Source organism: Sturnira hondurensis, unplaced genomic scaffold (genome assembly GCF_014824575.4).
Source record: "Sturnira hondurensis isolate 20B ecotype Veracruz unplaced genomic scaffold, ASM1482457v3 Scaffold0016135, whole genome shotgun sequence".
NCBI classification, from domain to species: domain Eukaryota; kingdom Metazoa; phylum Chordata; class Mammalia; order Chiroptera; family Phyllostomidae; genus Sturnira; species Sturnira hondurensis.
The window spans coordinates 172,339-191,213 of record NW_028088766.1 but is presented as its reverse complement, the minus strand read 5'-3'; the positions used below and the strand labels follow the sequence as shown (position 1 = coordinate 191,213).

General features: G+C 34.6%; 1 protein-coding gene across 16 annotated transcripts in view; it reads left to right on the top strand.

Moving 5' to 3' along the window:
* Positions 1–18,875, top strand: part of PPFIA2 (PPFI scaffold protein A2) — a 472,168-nt gene that overhangs the window by 368,382 nt on the left and 84,911 nt on the right. For all 16 annotated transcript variants that reach the window (XM_037065742.1, XM_037065741.1, XM_037065754.1 and 13 more), the window contains 6 exons: positions 2,052–2,135; positions 2,407–2,538; positions 3,955–4,017; positions 8,527–8,618; positions 13,212–13,347; positions 15,313–15,533. In XM_037065742.1, coding sequence (XP_036921637.1) covers positions 2,052–2,135; positions 2,407–2,538; positions 3,955–4,017; positions 8,527–8,618; positions 13,212–13,347; positions 15,313–15,533 — 728 coding nt within the window. The remainder of the gene's footprint in view (positions 1–2,051; positions 2,136–2,406; positions 2,539–3,954; positions 4,018–8,526; positions 8,619–13,211; positions 13,348–15,312; positions 15,534–18,875) is intronic.

Here is an 18,875-nt window from a genome sequence, read left to right as displayed (position 1 = left end):
AACAACAGCTTGACCCACCTACTGTATTCTTAATTTAATTCTAAGTTTCAAATGCTATTATAAAACCATTTTATGGCATTTGGGGACAAGGATAGCTTTCCATGTTTCTTATGCTTGGAAATTTGAGGAGATAATTTCATTATTATTATTTCTTTATTTTCCCTATTTATGAAATTAGAATATCAGAAGGAAAATTAAAAACAGTAAATGTTGAACTATAACATGCATTAGCATACCAGTCAAATATTAAGTGTTATTTCATAGATTAAAATGAAATTTCTTACATAACATAGTACAAATATATATGAACCAATACATGAATAGGTTACCATTTCTTTTCAGGTACTGCATGATGTATTTAAATATAGTTCTATATTTGCATAGAATAAGTTTCACTGTTTTAGCATAAACTTATAAACATATAAAATGTAATAGAATATGCTCTGGAGTTAAATTCTGTAGTCCTGACATAGGATACTTTTGATGTTATAATTATAATAATACTTATAATAATGATGAAAATGTTGCTGTAACTTTACACGTAACCTATGTATAACATACTAATGTGGTCCTGCTATCAGCAATGTCACATGTGTTAAACAGTCTGTATCTGTGGTAACCTGACAGTCATCCCTGAGACATGTAACTAACCTTGGCACTGGAGAAACTTTAGCTCACTAAGTCAAGATGCTACCTGTACATTTCAGGGCACTCTTTTGTTTCCACAGCAACATATCAATGCAGAAACAATTTTGGAGTGGTCACTAGTATCTTTCAGGACGGTTGACAAACAATTTCCCACAGCATTATTATCACCTCGATAATTTGAAGACTTTTAATAATATTCACTTAAAAGTTCAGATTCAGACCATATCTGAGCACAGGTGCTAAGGTTCTTGAACGAGAGCCACGATGTGTGTTCAGAGACAAGAAGTCGTTTTGTATTTGCTGCTGTTGCTGAGGAAACTGAATCCTGCTTGAATTAGATGATACTACTAATAATTAACCCTGCGGCTTAGCTTTTCCTCTGATTTCTACAGAGTTGAGTTTATAATAAATTTTATTCCAAATTTATTTCACCCAAGTCATTGCATCAGTATATCCTTCAACATTGTTTCCATTATTTTTAAGTAATATGCTAAACAAACAAGCAAACCGAAATACAAAACTTTTAACAACCTATCAGAGACATATTGTAGTGTTGGGTTTCTCATAATTCCAATTATTACATGACTCTTTCAGAGTTGCTTTAATTAATTCCGTAGTGGTCTTTCATTGCCCGCCATCACTAACCTTCCGTACTTTAGGATGGTAGCTTTTTATTTGAACATATCATCGTTTTTCAATTGTAACCATCAACTGCATCATGTTCACCAGATATCGGTGTAACTGTGTCCACATGAGATTTTGTCTAGAGAAGTATTAAATTTGCTGTCACACTTTTCTTTTAAGCATTCTGTGCTGTGTTCTGTTCAGCGTCAGTGTCTTTAGTTCTGATTTTTCAATTTTGTCCCTCTCCTTTTCCTTGACTCGTTAGTCTGATCCAACCTCTTCTACCTCATCTGATGATTATCAATATGTTATGGAAGCTAAACTACAAGACATGATCTCCATACGTAGGAAGGTAGTCCTACTGGACTTTACTTTCTATTGCTAAATAGAATCCATCTAAGTTTTTCTTTTCTTTTATAAAAATTATGTTACTTTTATTTATTGATAATCGACCATCTGTGCAGTTCAGTGCTTCAGGAGCTTAAGATTGGACAATGGCAGGTTTGTTTTCAAACCATGCACAGTCTGCATGTTACATTTGGCTGATTTCATTGCTCATAAATAACTCCAATGTTTTGCTGATGCTTGGATGTAACAGGCCTTTGTAGCTGACACATTTCAAGCAATGCTGTTCAGCTGCCTGTTTAAATAAAGTTTCTTTTTTGAAAATTACATTTGCAGTTGGTAGTAGCTTGCTTTACATTTTATTTCAATTTATTTAGAGGAAAAGTATTCATCCAATCTTACATGTCAGGTACATTCTTCATATTTCTTAACAGGCTGAAGAGAGACATGGAAACATTGAAGAACGTATGAGACATCTGGAAGGTCAACTTGAGGAGAAAAATCAAGAACTTCAGAGAGTATGTATATTAAGAACCCCCCTCAATGATCTGTTTACAAATTCATATTACACATGTAAGAAATGAACATCTTTCTTAATTATGGATTGTATTTATAAAATGTTATGAGTAGGCCCTGTGCATTTTAAAGAAAAAAAATTTCTAACAGTTTAGTCAAAATAAACCATAAAAGTAAATTCAATTTGAAAACTAGAAAAAATATAAAAACAAACCCAAATATTTTAAAAGTTATGTAATGTCAAATTGATTTATTGTGATTCTTGAATTTCAGGCTAGGCAAAGAGAGAAAATGAATGAGGAGCACAATAAAAGGCTCTCGGACACTGTGGACAGACTTCTGACAGAATCCAACGAGCGCTTACAGTTGCACTTGAAGGAAAGAATGGCTGCTCTAGAAGAGAAGGTAAGACAGCAGAAGGGGCCCTCGAACAGCAGTGTTCTCACCGAATTTGTCATGTGCCTGCTGGAATCATTCTATTGGTCAGATGACTCACTGCCTTTCCTTAATCAACATGATCATAGGAGATAAATGTATTAACATATGCTGCACTTTTGTAATAAAAATATTTCATTTATCTTTTGTGTGGCATTCGAAAAAGAAAAGTGATAAGACAAAAATAAATATGTTGGGGTATACTTGGAGGCTTGTTTTGAATGGTTCAAATGTTTCAAGGAACTGAATCTATTACTGATCTAAAATCCAAAATGTGATTGAGTTTATATCACCAGTAATATCAACTCCACTGTAGAATTTAGGCATGCAATATTTTAGCTGTATTTTTTAAAAGTGTTTCTGCACAGTTTGCAATTTCATTGATAATTACATACATATCATTGAGAGCTAGCAGCTACCAAACCAGCAAGTTCTGTGAGCTGGTTGCCCATTGTAGTTTATAAATAAAGAGAAGGGCTAAAACCTAGGTGTACAAATCATTTGGGAAGTTTAGATTGAATGCCAGTCACTACTTAAGTTAGACATTTTTTCCTGCCCCATCCAATAAACTAATATAGGAAAAAATGTTTCAATAAAATGTTAAAGTATTTTGATTAATTTACCCATTAGGAAGTCATAACCCTTGACTTCTTTCCATTCAACTCTAATTGCATGGCCTCTATGCCAATTACTATACCCTTAGTTTAACTTTACTCTGTAAACTTGAAAACAATGTGTTGTTTTAAAATTATGCTTCATAGTACTATGAGAAAATTATAAAGCTTTACAACAATAATATTTTATGGTAAAGATCTTTAAAAATATCTATGCTGCAACTAATTTTCCAATGTCATGATGTGTAACATTAGTTTTTTTAAATTGCTAACATTTTATTTTTATTTCTCTAAAAATTTAACTAGCATGGAAATTGCTAATTCTGTATTTGAAATATAAGTCCAGTAATTAAATGTTTACAAAATATAAACTTACTATTTCTTTTTGTATTGGATATAGTAATTAGTTCATCTGAATTCTTTATCGATAATACATCTGGCTAATATTAAGCTTGTAACTCACTCTTATTTGAAAGTAGCCTAATTATTCAAATTTTTAGGCTGAGAGGAGGCAAATAGAAATGTAAAGATAATATTGAGGCCATTTGTCAACTCAAATGTTACAAAATAACAAAATATTTAAATTATGTATTTCTCAAAATGTTCAGGTGTCATGTTTCCAGATTCCATTGCAGCTTGGTTTCTATTGAAACCAACAAATAGATGCACCAAGGAAGAAATCAGTGAAGATCTGGAGGGATAAAATAATAATGTCCATATTTTCTTATTTTCTGTTTAATTTATTAATTTCTGTTTTTTTCCTCTTTTGTAGAATGTCTTAATTCAAGAATCAGAAACTTTCAGAAAAAATCTGGAAGAATCTTTACATGATAAGGTATCGTGAAAACTCGCATTTTTGCCATTTTTCTATTTTACATTGGTGAATGTTTTGTAAAATAAATCTCATGAGAAATAATTTTAAGATGTTTTCTTTTTTATGTTATGCCTACAAAACTGTACATATACAGGGAAAGCCTGATGAATTTTTTCATCAGACTTTCATCACACTTTCATCAAAGTGTGATGAAACACACTAAAAATCAACACTCTGGGATCCCCACTGCTGTTAACAAATACACCGTTCTTGCACCAAAGGGAAATCTCTAGCTTGACTTCTTACAGAAAAAAAATGGTTTTGACTTCTTTGTGCTTTATGTAAATGAAATTTAAAATGCATACACAAATTTGTGTCTAGTTTGAGATCCTTTTAACAAAAATGTATTAAATACCTATTATGCATAAAAATTAAGTTATGTATTTTCAAAACTAATCCTATTGCAAAGTAGCTGAAAAATCTAGTTGAAGAGAAACAACACACTTTTGACAAAGCCATGAGTTGCAAAAAGCAGATGCCAAGCCAGCGTCAAATGAGTGAAACAATGAGAACTACAGGTAGGAGAGAACACCATGTGTTACTGCTATAAAGAAGTTGTGGGACTTCTTTATAGGGTGGTGGGACTTGACTAAAACTTTAAGAAAAGGTACGACCATCTTGCAAGTCTTTCAAATACAGTACATGTAACATGATTGCAGGTACTTGGTAGGGGAGGGTCTGAGAAGTGAGTTTGATAACTTAAATATTAATGAGCCTAATGATTTGGCTGGAATCAGTTACTCCTATTGTAGAATATGTGGTAGAAGAGGCGAATTGAGACCACATTATGAAATGTTAAAAGCCGTGGTTGTTGTCTTCCTTTATCCGCTTGTAAAATGATTTTTAGCAATTTTGTCTTCATTTCATTTTGTTTGGTATAGGCAAATGCAATCATGTAAAAATTACTAACTTATGAAGTGACCTATAAATGTGTGTTGAACAAATTATGAAAAAATAGAGAGAAGGGAAAGAGAAGGAGGGAGAGTGTGAAGGAAAAGAGAAAGGAAGGAAGGGAGGGAAAAGTGTGGCATATGAAAGGTATTTTAAATGATAAGAAAATAAAGATAAGAGTGAACAATTATACCTTCAACCTGATTGAATGCTATATATTATGATGTTAATTTCAAAAGTAACTATTTGGTCCCATGGTAAGTGTGCACAAAATCTCCCAAAAGGTAAATCTACTAGAGAAATATGATAGGGTGCCTACTTGAAACTCTCTTTGAAGTAGCTCAGGATGTCTACATGGAGGAGAGGCTATTTCTTCAGGCTCTTGAAGGCCGATGTGTTCTTCAATATAGACGCTTAGGACATAGGACAGAGCATATGCAACAGCACAGAGAAAATATAGATGGTTGATTTGTTGTGTCAGAAGTTTGCTTGAGACTGGCATGTATGTAAAGAAGTAGGTTTTGACCAGATTGTGAATTTTGGATTTGATCCTGTTATGCAATGTTATGTTATCCAAAATTCTGTGTGTTCCTGGCAAGATCCCCAGAACCCACTCCCCCACCACCTACCTACCCAAGCCTTGCAGCATCAACAATCTGCCTAAGCAACCAGCAGTACTAATCATTCCATACTTCACATCCTCGTTCATGTCAGTTGCCAGAGGAAGCAAGTCTCAGGTCATACTTCATTTCTGAATATCATCTCATACAGCAAACGTGTTTCCTAACATAACAACATTTCCTATAACTCCTCAAATTTCCACTCACTTACCTATATGCACTTGCCATCAGCAAAATCCCTTGTATTCTCAACCTCTTCTCTCAGTGTTTCTCTTGATCATCTTAATCTCTATAATTTGAAGTTTGGGGGCCTGTTCTTGGGTTTCTCCTCTATATTTAATCCGTAGTGAGTTCATCTGATCTCATGGTCTTAAATAACATGTATAAATTGAGCACTTCCAAATTTAGATCTCCTACTGGGCTCTCTACCCTGAAGGAGTTCATGTATTCAAGAACCAGGGTTCTATCTCTATTTGGACACATAGGCATCTCAGACTTAACAAGTCAATCCATCCAAAACACCACCGCCAGTAGGCTTCTCCGTAAATCATAACTTCTTTCTCTTAGTTTCCCAGGTTGAAAGCTTTGTTCTTTTATTACGTACTCCATATTCACTCCAACTGCAAATTCTGTTGGTTATATCTCCAAAATATGACCAAATTCTAGCCATTATCTCCCTAACACCATCATTGTCCAAGCTGTAATTCTCTTGCTTATCTTTTGGAAGAACACTGATAATTTTATTTTTCCCTTCTCCGCAATCTCATTCGACTGTTCATTTTATAGCCACCAGAATAGTCATGCCATTTCTCAACTCAAAAATCCTCTAGCCATTTCCTGTGTTACTCAGAGCAAAAGCCAGAGGCTTTAAAATGGCTTACAAGGACTTTCAGAACTATCCTTCTCCAACCCCACAATCGTATTTTTCTAAATCCAACCCTTATCTGGCTTGGTTGTTAACTTTTCGAATCCAGCCTCACTGGACTATTTTCTCTTTAGCTCACTGAACATACTCCCACTAAGGGGCATTTGCACCTGCTATTCCTTCTATCTGCCATGCCTTTTCCTAGGTATCTTAGTTTTTGTAACTTCCTCTTTCTCTTCAGTCTTTACTCAGATATTACTTTATTGAAGAGCCTTTCCATGATTCTCCTGTTGTCTCCTTCCTACCAATATCTTTAAGACAGCATTTGTTTATTGTGTTTTCTACCAAATTGTAAATTACATAACAGCAGGAAATGTGTTAGTTTATTACTGTTTTATGTATCTAGCACACAAGAGGTGCTTAATCAATATTTATGGAAATAACAAGTGAATGAATTAATAACTACAATAAGAAACTTGAATATTTTTTATTTTTTAAATATATTTTATTGATTATGCCATTACAGTTGTTCTATTTCCCCCCGTTATTCCCCTCCACCCTGCACACACCCTCCCCCACCATTCTCCCCCTTTAGTTTATGACCATGTATCTCAAGTAGTTTAGATTCTATATTTCCCCTACTATTCTTGCCCTCCTCCCTATCTATTTTCTACCTACCGTATATACTACTTATTTCCTGTACCTTCTCCCCCTTCTCCTCCTCCCACTCCCTTGTTGCTAACCCTCCATGTGATCTCCATTTCTATGGCTCCACTCCTGATCTAGCTGTCCTCTTGGTTTGCTTTTGTTTTAGGTGTGGTTGTTAGTAACTGTCAGTTTGCTGTCCTTTCACTGTTCATATTTATCTTCTTTCTCTTAGATAAGTCCCTTTAGCATTTCATATAATAAGGGCTTGGTGATGATGAACTCCTTGAATTTGACCTTATCTGAGAAGCACTTTATCTGTCCTTCCATTCTAAATGAAAGCTTTGCTGGATAAAGCAATCTTGGATGTAGGTCTTTGGATTTCATGACTTGGAATACTTCTTTCCAGCTCCTTCTTGCCTGTAAGGTCTCTTTTGAGAAATCCACTGACAGTCTGATGGGAATATTTTTAAGCAAAGGATTTATCTAATAGTACATTTTTAAAATGATACATCTAAGTGAAGAATATGTGTGGAAAATTTTGAATGGTGCATCACCTCTGTGGGAGCTGGTAAAATAATTTAGGAAAGAGGGAAAATGGATGTGGAGTAGGATAGTTGTAGTAAGAGTAAAAAAGGGCAGATAACAGAAGTATTGCAAAGGCCATATTGACACAAAAAAAAGTATAGGAAGTAAAGAAGTATGAGAAAAGTAAAATGCCAAGCATAGGCTACCTGGAGAGCAAAAAACAGCAATGGAAAATCCAGAAGGATGTACTTAAACATTTATGATATAAAAATTATAATTATGAAAGCAAAATTAAGTGCTCCCATGAGCATTTAAAGACTGTAATTATCTTCATAATTGTAGTCTTTAAATGCTAAAGACTAAATTTATCTTCATAAATTTATAGGCTGAAATTGACAATGCCAATCTGAGAAAGTTTTAGTCATACAAACATTTGTACCAATATCAAACTAATAGTTTTAAGTCATGTGAGATGATGATTTTTTCCTCATCTTTTTAATTCAATCTTCTTTCTCCTTCACCCATGTGTTTTTCAATCCTTATATCATAACAAAAATCCTTCACTTACTGCATAAGTAAGGTCTTTTCTTTATTTTTTAAACTAGCTATGATTTCTACTCTGCATTTCTAAGTGATGTATAGCTAGCTGGTTATGATCCTTTTATTCTCATATTTTTGCAAAAATTCAGGATTAACAAATTCCAGGGAGTATAGATAGATTTTAATTGATTTCTGCTATCGATTATAAGGGGAAAAATCAGGCATGCTTTTCTGTCATATCCAATAACCTTTAATAAAATCATATCCATCAGTTTTTTGCTTTTAAAAAGCTAGCAAAATTGGTGGTTTGGTTGATCATGATTGAGTTTTGGTATTGTTGTTATTTGCATATTATTTGAATAATACTTCTTTGATTTTTAGGAAAGATTAGCAGAAGAAATTGAAAAGCTGAGATCTGAACTTGACCAACTGAAAATGAGAACTGGCTCTTTAATTGAACCCACAATATCAAGGTAATTAAATTAAAAACTTCTCTGCAATTGACCAGTAATCAATATGAATTTTCTTATGATTATATCTCCTCAAATAAAATAAACAAGTACTTCCTATTGCTAACCATCATTGTCTTATTTTGACTTCTTACCAATTTTATTTTATTTACACTTTTAGTTATACTCGAAAATAATTCTCTAATTTAGAAATCCTTTCTGCAGATATACAATAAAAATTGAAATCCCTACCTTTCATATTCTGCATTTAATTACATAGATAAAATATGTAATAAGAATCTTAAATGAAGAGAAATGGAATCATGCATAAGATTACATCTCATTCCAGGAAGAAATGTGAGCCCTTTTCTCTACATACAAAAATGTCTTCAATGCTTGTTGTTACTGGAGAAATTTTGTTGATTATGAACATTCATATTCAAAGAGAATTTAGCTATTTTGGTAAAGTAATTGCAAATAAAGAGGTAAAAATAAATTATACTTGTTTAAAAAATTCAAATAAACTTAGCCATACTCATCTACTTTGATTCAATACCTCACCTTAAATGAAAAAAGTAATGAGCCCATTGTTTTTCTCTCTAGATGAACTTCAATAATTCACATATTTTTTTTTGTTTAGAGCATTTTATTCAAATTTGTTAAGAAACCCTAGAAGGCTTACTCACTTGATCATTTATTTATCAAGCAATGCAATGATATTAGCTATTTGAAACTATTGACCACCACAGATTTCTAGAAGTTCACTTTTCATAATCTTATGCTTATGTGTAGAATATTAGTTCCATAAGGGATAGAATTTTTATTTAGTTAATTACTATAATCTCAGCACCNTGAACTTCAATAATTCACATAATTTTTTTTGTTTAGAGCATTTTATTCAAATTTGATAAGAAACCCTAGAAGGCTTACTCACTTGATCATTTATTTATCAAGCAATGCAATGATATTAGCTATTTGAAACTATTGACCACCACAGATTTCTAGAAGTTCACTTTTCATGATCTTATGCTTATGTGTAGAATATTAGTTCCATAAGGGATAGAATTTTTATTTAGTTAATTACTATAATCTCAGCACCTTAAAAACATCTTGGCATGTAGTATGCTCTCAAACAATATTGTTGAATGAATATCTGGTAAAGTATTTTTCAGATGTTCAAATGAAAAAGATCCAAATTTACTGGTACAAAAAAATTATAAAGGAGCTTATATTTTTCAGTATAAGTATTGATAAAACATTCAGTCTTCTGAGTATTTCTCTCTTCGGTTGAATATAAAAACACATTTCTGCAGGCACAAATACATCCAATTTTTTTTTTACTTTTAAAGATTTTATTTATTTATTTTTCAAGAGCAGGGAAGGGAGAGAGAAAGAGAGGGAGAGAAACATCAGTGTGTAGTTGCTCCTTGGGTACGTACCCCTTACTGGGGACCTGGCCCAAAACTGAGGCAAGTGCCCTGACTGGGAATTGTACCAGCAAATCTTTGGTTCACAGGCTATCACTCAACTCACTGAGCCACACCAGCCAGGGTATTACCAAAAATTTTAATAGGTAGTTCTTTAATTTAGAAAATCATGCTGATTTTTTACAAGTTTTTATTCTCACATATATCTGAACTGAAATTTTTAATTCAGTTTTATGTGTTTATATGGTGTTGATGGTGATGGTGATGATGGGGGAGGAGAAAAAGAGCTGATGAAATATCCAAGCAGATTCTAAATACATAGAATGAGCATTATTAAATTAACAAATTAAAGATATTTCCATAGGACCAAATGTCCATTTTGTTGTCATTTTGACCTTCACTCTCAGAAATGCAGAGTTCTAGACATGTTGTCATCATGGGCCACATAGCAGTGTGATATTTATCTACAATCATAGAACTATACACAAGACAATTTTTCATGGCAGCAGACTGTAGTAGAAACAACACTGCACTGAGTGTAGCAAGACTGACGTTCCTAGCTCTCAGACATGTAAGTACTAGCTGTTTGATTTTGGAAAACCCATTTTCATAACACGATTCTAATTTTGCATATATTTTACATGAACTTGTAACCAAAATGATTACAATTTTAAATGTACGTAAGTATAGCTTTTGACTTCTCTTGTTAAAAAGCTAGCTCACAGAGTTGAGTAAAAGGAAAGAGGTGAGCAGTAACATTTGTAGATGAAGTATAAGCAGAGGGCTCTTCTACAATTGCTTTGTCTTGGGTCTTTTGCTATTTCAAAATCAGTTAAGTACTTTCTACTTGCCAGTCATGGCACTAGAGATACAGTGACGATGGTGATGAAGAGGACTTGTTCCAGATGGAAAATAGAGGAATAATAGTTTGAGGACTGTTGTAATGGAACGAATATGAGGAGCTACAATAGTATAATATAGGGCAATGGGACTTTCAAACGGAGCCTTTAAGAATGCTAATCATGTAAATGTGTGACGAGACTGTTTTAAAGGTTCAGAAGTAAAAGAAAGTGAATAATTGAAAGATGAAAGTCAATATAGCTCGATGGCAAGATACAGAGAGTAACTAGAAGTGAACTCGGAAGTAGGAAGGGCCCAAACTACTGCAGAGGGCCTTTAAGGACACTGAAGATCTTTAAGCAGGTTGTCATTGAGACCAATCCATGTTTTGTTTCATGTTTCTATAAATTACCTAGAGTTTAGTGTTAAACAAGAAAACACTACTCATAGGATAAGTTGTAATATTAGAAAATCTACTCTGTTGCTCAAAGAAACATTACCCTAAGCAGCCATAGACAAAGGAACACAGAATGTTCCGAGGTAGGTAGTTTAGAATGTATTACAATCAATTTCATTAATTCATTATCTTACCAGATGTTTTTTAAAGTATTTTATTTATTTATTTTTAGAGAGAGGGGAAGGGAAGGAAAAAGAGTGGGAGAGAAACATCAATGTGTGGTTGCCTCTCATGTGTCCCCTATTGGGGACCTGGCCTGCAACCCAGGCATGTGCCCTGACTCGGAATTGAACCCGCGACCCTTTGCTTCACAGGCCCGTGCTCAATCCACTGAGCTACACCAGCCAGGGCTTACCAGATATTTTTTAAGTGCTTAATATATGCTTAGGAATAACCCCTTGAACATATAATGGAGATGAAAGTATATTTGTCTTCTTGAAACTTACACCCTCTGCCTAATAGTTTAAGACTTAAGATTTGTGCCATTTACAACCGTGGCCTTGTTGGTTTTATACATGATTGATCAACATTTTTAAAAAAATCAGTTTGACTGATTAAGTCTCATGGTCGCTGATCTAAAAAACAATCACTATCATGTCTCCCAGGGATAATTCCTTAGATCATTTGCTTTAATGTCCTATTTGGCAAAATTAGGACTGTCAGCAGTTAGGTCAGTATCTTCTGCTGTTGTAAACATTGACCTCACCTGACCTCTTTCATTTAATCGGGCCAAATATTTGGAAATGATTCTTTCACAAAGGGAACTAAGGGTGAGAAAGTAGATCAGCAGGAACCCCAAATTCAAGAATAAACACAGCTTTAAGTATGTTTGCTACTGATAATAAATCATTTTGTAGGACAGCATGTTGCCAACTGATATTATTATTGTAGCAATACACTGAATTTGCCATAAATCTCTACATAAATAATGTTCCTGGAAAAACTTTTATTGCACTTTACTTTTAGTGTACTTTGTTACTATACTTATTGTAAAACATGGTGACAATATTTTCCAATTGGAATGTTCCTACTGTTGCATCACTAAGTAGATTTCAAAATTAGATGTGCTTGTCAAAAGACGTTTTAAACATTTTTTTAATCAATGCCTTCTTATAAGCTAAAAAATTATTTTGGCCCTGGCTGGGTTGCTTGGTTGGTTGCAACATTGCCTTGTGCACCCAAAAGTTGCAGGTCGATCTCTGGTCAGGGCGCACACATGGGTTTCAGGGGCAACTGATTGATGCTTCTCTTTCACATCTCTCTCTCCCCCTCTCCCCCATTCATCTCTCTCTCTAAAATCAATAAGTATATCCTCAGGTGAGGATTTAAAAAATTATTTTGGTGGTATATTCTATTTTATTAAAAATAACTTTATTAAACTTGGGTCAATCTGATTTTAAGCACTTTCTTGATTTTTTTAAATTGAAAAATAGAATGTTGAAAAACAGAGAACTCTGGGACTCCCAAACTTTACACATTATTTTGTTAGATTAATAAGGAATGTTCAAAACAAATACAGTAACAAATAGGATACATTGGTATATCCACTAAACAGTCACACTCAATAGAAGTGACAGAACTTAAGCCTCTGGATCATTGGTTGTCCAGGTTTTGTTGTACTACCACAGTTGAAAATAGTGATTTATGAACAGAAGGGCTGTTTATATTCTACAAAGAGAACATGAGCCAAACCTTTAGGAAAGAACCTGAGGCTGGAATTTCTGACATAGCTTCCTAGGAGACCTCAGAGAGTCATGGTAATTCATCAGTTTTCTGTCTTGAAGTTTATTTCCTTGAGGGCTAATGTTTTAATGCCAGCTAAGAGGTAGACAGTGATTTGAAAGTAAATTTAATTTTAAAGAGTGGCTATACTTCATATTTTCCTTCTCCCAGGACTCATCTGGACACCTCGGCCGAATTGCGCTATTCAGTCGGCTCCCTCGTGGACAGCCAGTCTGACTACAGAACCACAAAAGTAATAAGAAGACCACGGAGAGGCCGCATGGGTGTGCGGAGAGATGAGCCCAAGGTTAAATTTTTATTTCAAGTCTCTGAGGCCTTTAAGTGAATACACTATTTTATTACATTTCAGTTAGATTCAAAATGCTAGTATTCTTGTTAGTTTAAAGTGTAAAGTATGATGTATTTTAAAAACTATGACTAACTATAAAATCCTTACTGTATGCCAGACATTCAACTAAGTATTTCCTATGTACTTACCCACATCACCTTATGAATTGGGTATTATTTTTATACTATTATAATTACAGATATGAAAATACTGAAACTCGGAAATTTTAAGTGTTCAACCACACCATAGGCCCCTAACCTTTTTGGCACCACAGGCCAGTTTCTTGGAAGACAGGCAGGTTGACGTGGGGCAGGGAGAAGAGCTCAGGGCTTAGGAGGTAATGAGCTTCGAGCTTCCCTTGCCCGGCTGTGGAATGGGGACAGGGGGAAACAGGAGGACAGGAGAGGCAGAGCTCAGGTAAGCTTTCCTTGCTCACAGGCTGCGGATGAGGGTGGGGGAGACAGGTGGCAGCATTCAGGCAAGCTCTGCTTGAGGCCTGGTTCCTTAGCAGGCCCCGGACCAGATCGATATACATCCTTCAAAGTAGCTGAATCAGAATCTGAGCCTATGTTTCTGTGCTTGAGCACCTAAGCAATGGCATTCATTCTGTTAATTAAAATCAGTTAAATATTTTAATTATAATTTCTATTTTAAAAACACTTTGAGGAAAATGTCTGTAAACATTAAAGGTGTTTGTAGAAAACTGTCCATGATCAACTAACTGCAGTGCCAGCCTTTCATTCACTCAGTAAGTTGAACTTTGTAAGCTATGCATGTTCAGTAAGTATATAGTTGCAATTTATAGAGAGTACAGCTCCTGTGTGCCCTAAGAATAGTTTGTTCTCCCCAACTACTTTTATGTGCCCAAGGTACTATCTAGCCTACTTATACAAACCCTTGTTTTCTTTTTATAATACTTTTGTTTTTAATTGACACCTATGTGTCATGAACAAATTAATCCCTTACAGTAGTCATTCAATACCTATTGAATGTAAATATATGAAAAAAAATGAATAAATTGAGTTCGTCTCAGTTCTTTTCTCATTTTTATATGAAAATAGATTAGTACTGATTGGTACCAAAACAATTTGTAACACAAAAGCTAATTCAGTTTTTCAAATCTTAAATAATACTCAAGACAGTCATATTGTCCCCCCAAAAGTTATTTTACATCATCACAAAAATGAAAAACCATTTTTTAAGTAGAAGAAAACTCTTGATCCTCCCTTTTACTCCCAAACCACTCACACCTTGATATTACAACTTGGAAAACATTGGTCTGTTGGTTACACAAGGCTTTCATTAACATGAGTATTTATTATATCAGTTAAAACCTAGCCACGTAAATTAGTGTGCCTTGGGCTTAAAAAAATAAATCAGACATTTAAAGGACCAGAGTAGTGGAAATGAAATTAAATAACTTCACAATATTTCTAAATGATACTTAGTTAGATTTATGTAAATGACTATTGAGAGAATTCTTATATAATTTGTTGTTCTCACAAATTATATTCTTATAAGAATAATTTGTAGTTCAAATCTATGATACAAGGTGTAGATAAATGGGAATACTTGAGTATAAGTGAATAGAAAGGGTTAATTTGTAAATAAGGAGAAATGTTGCAAACACAAATGCTTTAAAGTAACTGTTACCTCGATTTGGAGTTGAGCTAGAAATCATGGTGTTTATCATTTATTATTTTTACTTCTATGAAAATCTTGGTACTTATGCTGACAATACTTTCCATAACATAAAATGCCAAGGAACTATTTTATTGAACCAAAACATTAAAAAGTTAATAATCGGTTCATCTTTTGCCAAGTAATCTATTATAGCATATCTACTTTTTCTACTGCTTTTTAGAATATTGCTTTGAAAATAAATAATGTGATAGATAATATAATTGCTCACTTACCATTCAGGTAAAATCTCTTGGAGATCATGAGTGGAACAGGACTCAACAAATTGGCATGCTAAGCAGCCACCCTTTTGAAAGTGACACAGAAATTTCTGATATTGATGATGATGACCGGGAAACGATTTTTAGCTCAATGGATCTCCTCTCTCCAAGTGGTCATTCTGATGCCCAGACTCTAGCCATGATGCTTCAGGAACAATTGGATGCCATCAACAAAGAAATCAGGTGAGTTCATCTATTACTGATTCAAGGTATAAGAAGATCTCGAGACTACAAATAGGATCATCAAATCAGAAGCATTGGCACCAACTGGAAGGGTGTTGGAATGGCAGCATTTCATATCTCGCCTACTGATTCAGAGTGTGCATTTTCATGGAATTCCCTAGGTATCTATGTATCTCCTGTACAAAACTAGGATAGTCTTTGTAAGGGACATACATGAAACATATGGAAATGATATGAAAGGAATGTAAAAGAATGAGGTAAAGATAAAATCTTCTCCAATGAATTTTAAAGCATTGTTAAATTAAAGTTTGTTGTTTAAATGGTATTCGTGGTGATAAGATACACTGTTAAGGCACATTTAATACTGCAATAAAGGTACTAAGTAGCATTCAAATTAATGTGCAGCCAGCTCCTTAAAAGTATTTAGACACAGGAGTGAAATTAAACTGTGACTGAATTATTTGAAACTAGATGTGAAAAATGGAACTATCACCACACAGTATCTGGAAGTAGATGGTTTCCAAAGAGTGGATAGCATTATAGAATAGAATTTGTGCAACTTAGCATTTTAAATATTGAGAAATGTTGTCACTTATAGTAGCTTAAATTTTAACTTAAGTGTTTTCTTGAATTCCAATGACATTTGCAGTCTTTTTCTATCACTAATTTGACTAACCTTAATGAAGAACCCTACTGTGTTAGGTGGATTTGTTTCCTGCAAACATCAGGAACTATTCTTAAGTTGTTATTTCAACCAGTGAACAGTTTTTACTATTTTGAACAATACTTTTATTTGTTCTTTCAGCCTATAGCTTTATAATCTGTGGACCTCCTATTTTGATTCAAATCTACCCAGCTCTCCACTTTCATCACCATGTTGCACATTGTAATAGTTTCTAGTTTCTTTGTAGTATTTGAATTCCCAAGCTAGTCCAAGCTGACACGGCAGCCAAAACAGACTTTGAAAAAACCAAATCTATTTGTATACTTTCCCTTTTCAAGCCTTTAAGTTTTTCTTAAGATGTAGATCAAGATCTTTTGATGGTCTGCAACGTGTCACCTACTTCAACGTTCTCTTAACCTTCACCTGGCATAGTCCAAGTTCCATTACACATGACTTGCATTCTTTAAATGATCCACGCTACCCCCTTTGTTGTTGTTCTTTTTTTTTCCTTACGGAACATTCTCTGCAATCCACACTCCTCTGCCCTCACTCTTCACCCACTTTATAGTTACTCCCCATAAAGAGCTCCACTGTCACTTCTTCCACCTTTCAGTTCATTTCACTGTCCTTCAGTGCTTTGTCTATATCACTAGATTATAAGTCATATAAGAGCTAGGAAGTGTGTCTGTTTTGGCCAACTGTTTTATTTCCAGAACTTGGCACTTTGCTTGATAAATAGAAAGTGCTTCGTAAGTATTCGATTCCTATAAACATAAAAAAGAATATACAACATTAATTTCAACTGCATAACTCTTTCTGATGCTGTGCAGCTAATGGTTGAACTCACTAAATAGATTTCAAATCAATTACGCACTCTTATGATATTTGTATTCACCAAAAATATATACGCATACCCTCAGTAACAACCCATATCTTTCCAGGGACATGATCATGTCCATGGTCATGCATATAAGTTTTTTTGCAACTCCATCTTCTTTACTGTCCTTAATATTCCCCTGTCTATTCTGTACCTACCAATTTGTACTTCCTAATCCCTGAATCTTGTTCACAATCTCAGCCTTCCTCCTCCTAACGGATTATCCCCCAAATGATCTCCACATCTATCATTCTGTTTCTGTTTTGCTTGTTTTTTTAGTTTGTTTTTTAAATGCAGTTGTTGATAGTTGTGAATTTGTTTCTAGTTTAATGTTCATAGTTTTGATCTTTTTCTTAAGTAAGTCCCTTTAACATTTCATGTAATAATGGTTTGGTGATGATGAACTCTTTCAGCTTTACTTTCTCTGGGAAGCACTTTGTCTGCCCTTCTATTCTAAAGGATAGCTTTGCTAGATTGAGTAATCTAGATTTTAAGTTCCTGCTTTTCAATATTTTGAAGAATCCCTGCCAGTCCCTTCTTGCCTGCAAATTTTCTTTTGAGAAATCAGCTGACAGTCTTATAGGAACTTCTTTGTAGGTAACTTCTTTGTAGGTAACTATCTGCTTTTCTCTTGCTTGCTGCTTTTAAGATTCTATATCTTTAACCTTTGGCATTTTAACTCTGATGAGTGGTCTTCTTTGTGTCCATCTTGTCTGGGACTCTCTGTGCTTCCTGGACTTGTGTATCTATTTCTTTCACCAAATTATGGGTGTTTTCTTTAATTATTTTCAAATAAGTTTTCAATTTCTTGTTCCTTCTCTTCTCTGGTACCCCTATGATTCAAATGTTGGTACATTTGAAGTTGTCCTAGAGGCTCCTTAGCCTATTCTTGTTTTTTTGGTGGGGGGGATTCCTTTTTCTTCTTGTTGTTCTGATTGAAGGTTTTTTCTTCCTTATTTTCTAATTTATTGATTTGATTTGGTTCTCATTCATCCACTCCACTATTGATTTCCTATAAATTTTTCTTTATTTCAGTTAGTGTTGTGTTCAGTTCTGATTGGATCATTTTTATGCTGTTGAATTACCCACTTGAACCTCCTAATAACCAGTGTTTTGAACTCTGCATCTGATAGAGTGCTTATCTCCATTTTCTTTAATTCTTTTTCTGGAGTTTTGTTCTGTTCTTTCATTTGGGCCATATTTTCACAACCTCCCTGTGTTTGTTTCTATATATTAGGCAGAGCTGCGTTGACTCCCTGTTTCAGTAGCATGGCATATTGTAGAAAAGCACATGGTAAGTTGGATGGGACAGATCCTTAGGCAGTAGCCATGGTGGGGCAACCCATGTGATCTAGGTTAATGAAGTCTCAGATACGGTGTTGCCATTCTGTGGGTCTGTTTGGGGGATGTCCCAGAAAAGGGGCAATGGCCACTGCCTGGCCTCTGGAGCTTTGTCCAGGAGGAAGCTGCCCCCTGATACTAGCCCTGAGCTGGACAGTTTAATTTCTCCCCATATTTCACTGGTGCCCTTCCAGCTGCTGCCCTGTTGCTAGAGCCCAGAGGGAGTGAGTCCACTTCTGAGGTATCGCTCCCTATTTTTATCCACCACACATGGGTGTGGGACCACCCATTCCATACTTCATATTTCACATCACCCTGTCTGCGCATCTCTGCATCTCCACCCCTCCTATCCATCTTGATCAATGTGACTTCTTTAATTCTTTGGTTGTCAGACTTCTATATACATCTCCATTTTCTGGTGATTCTGGGTGATAGTTGTTTTGTTAGTTTAGTTGTAATT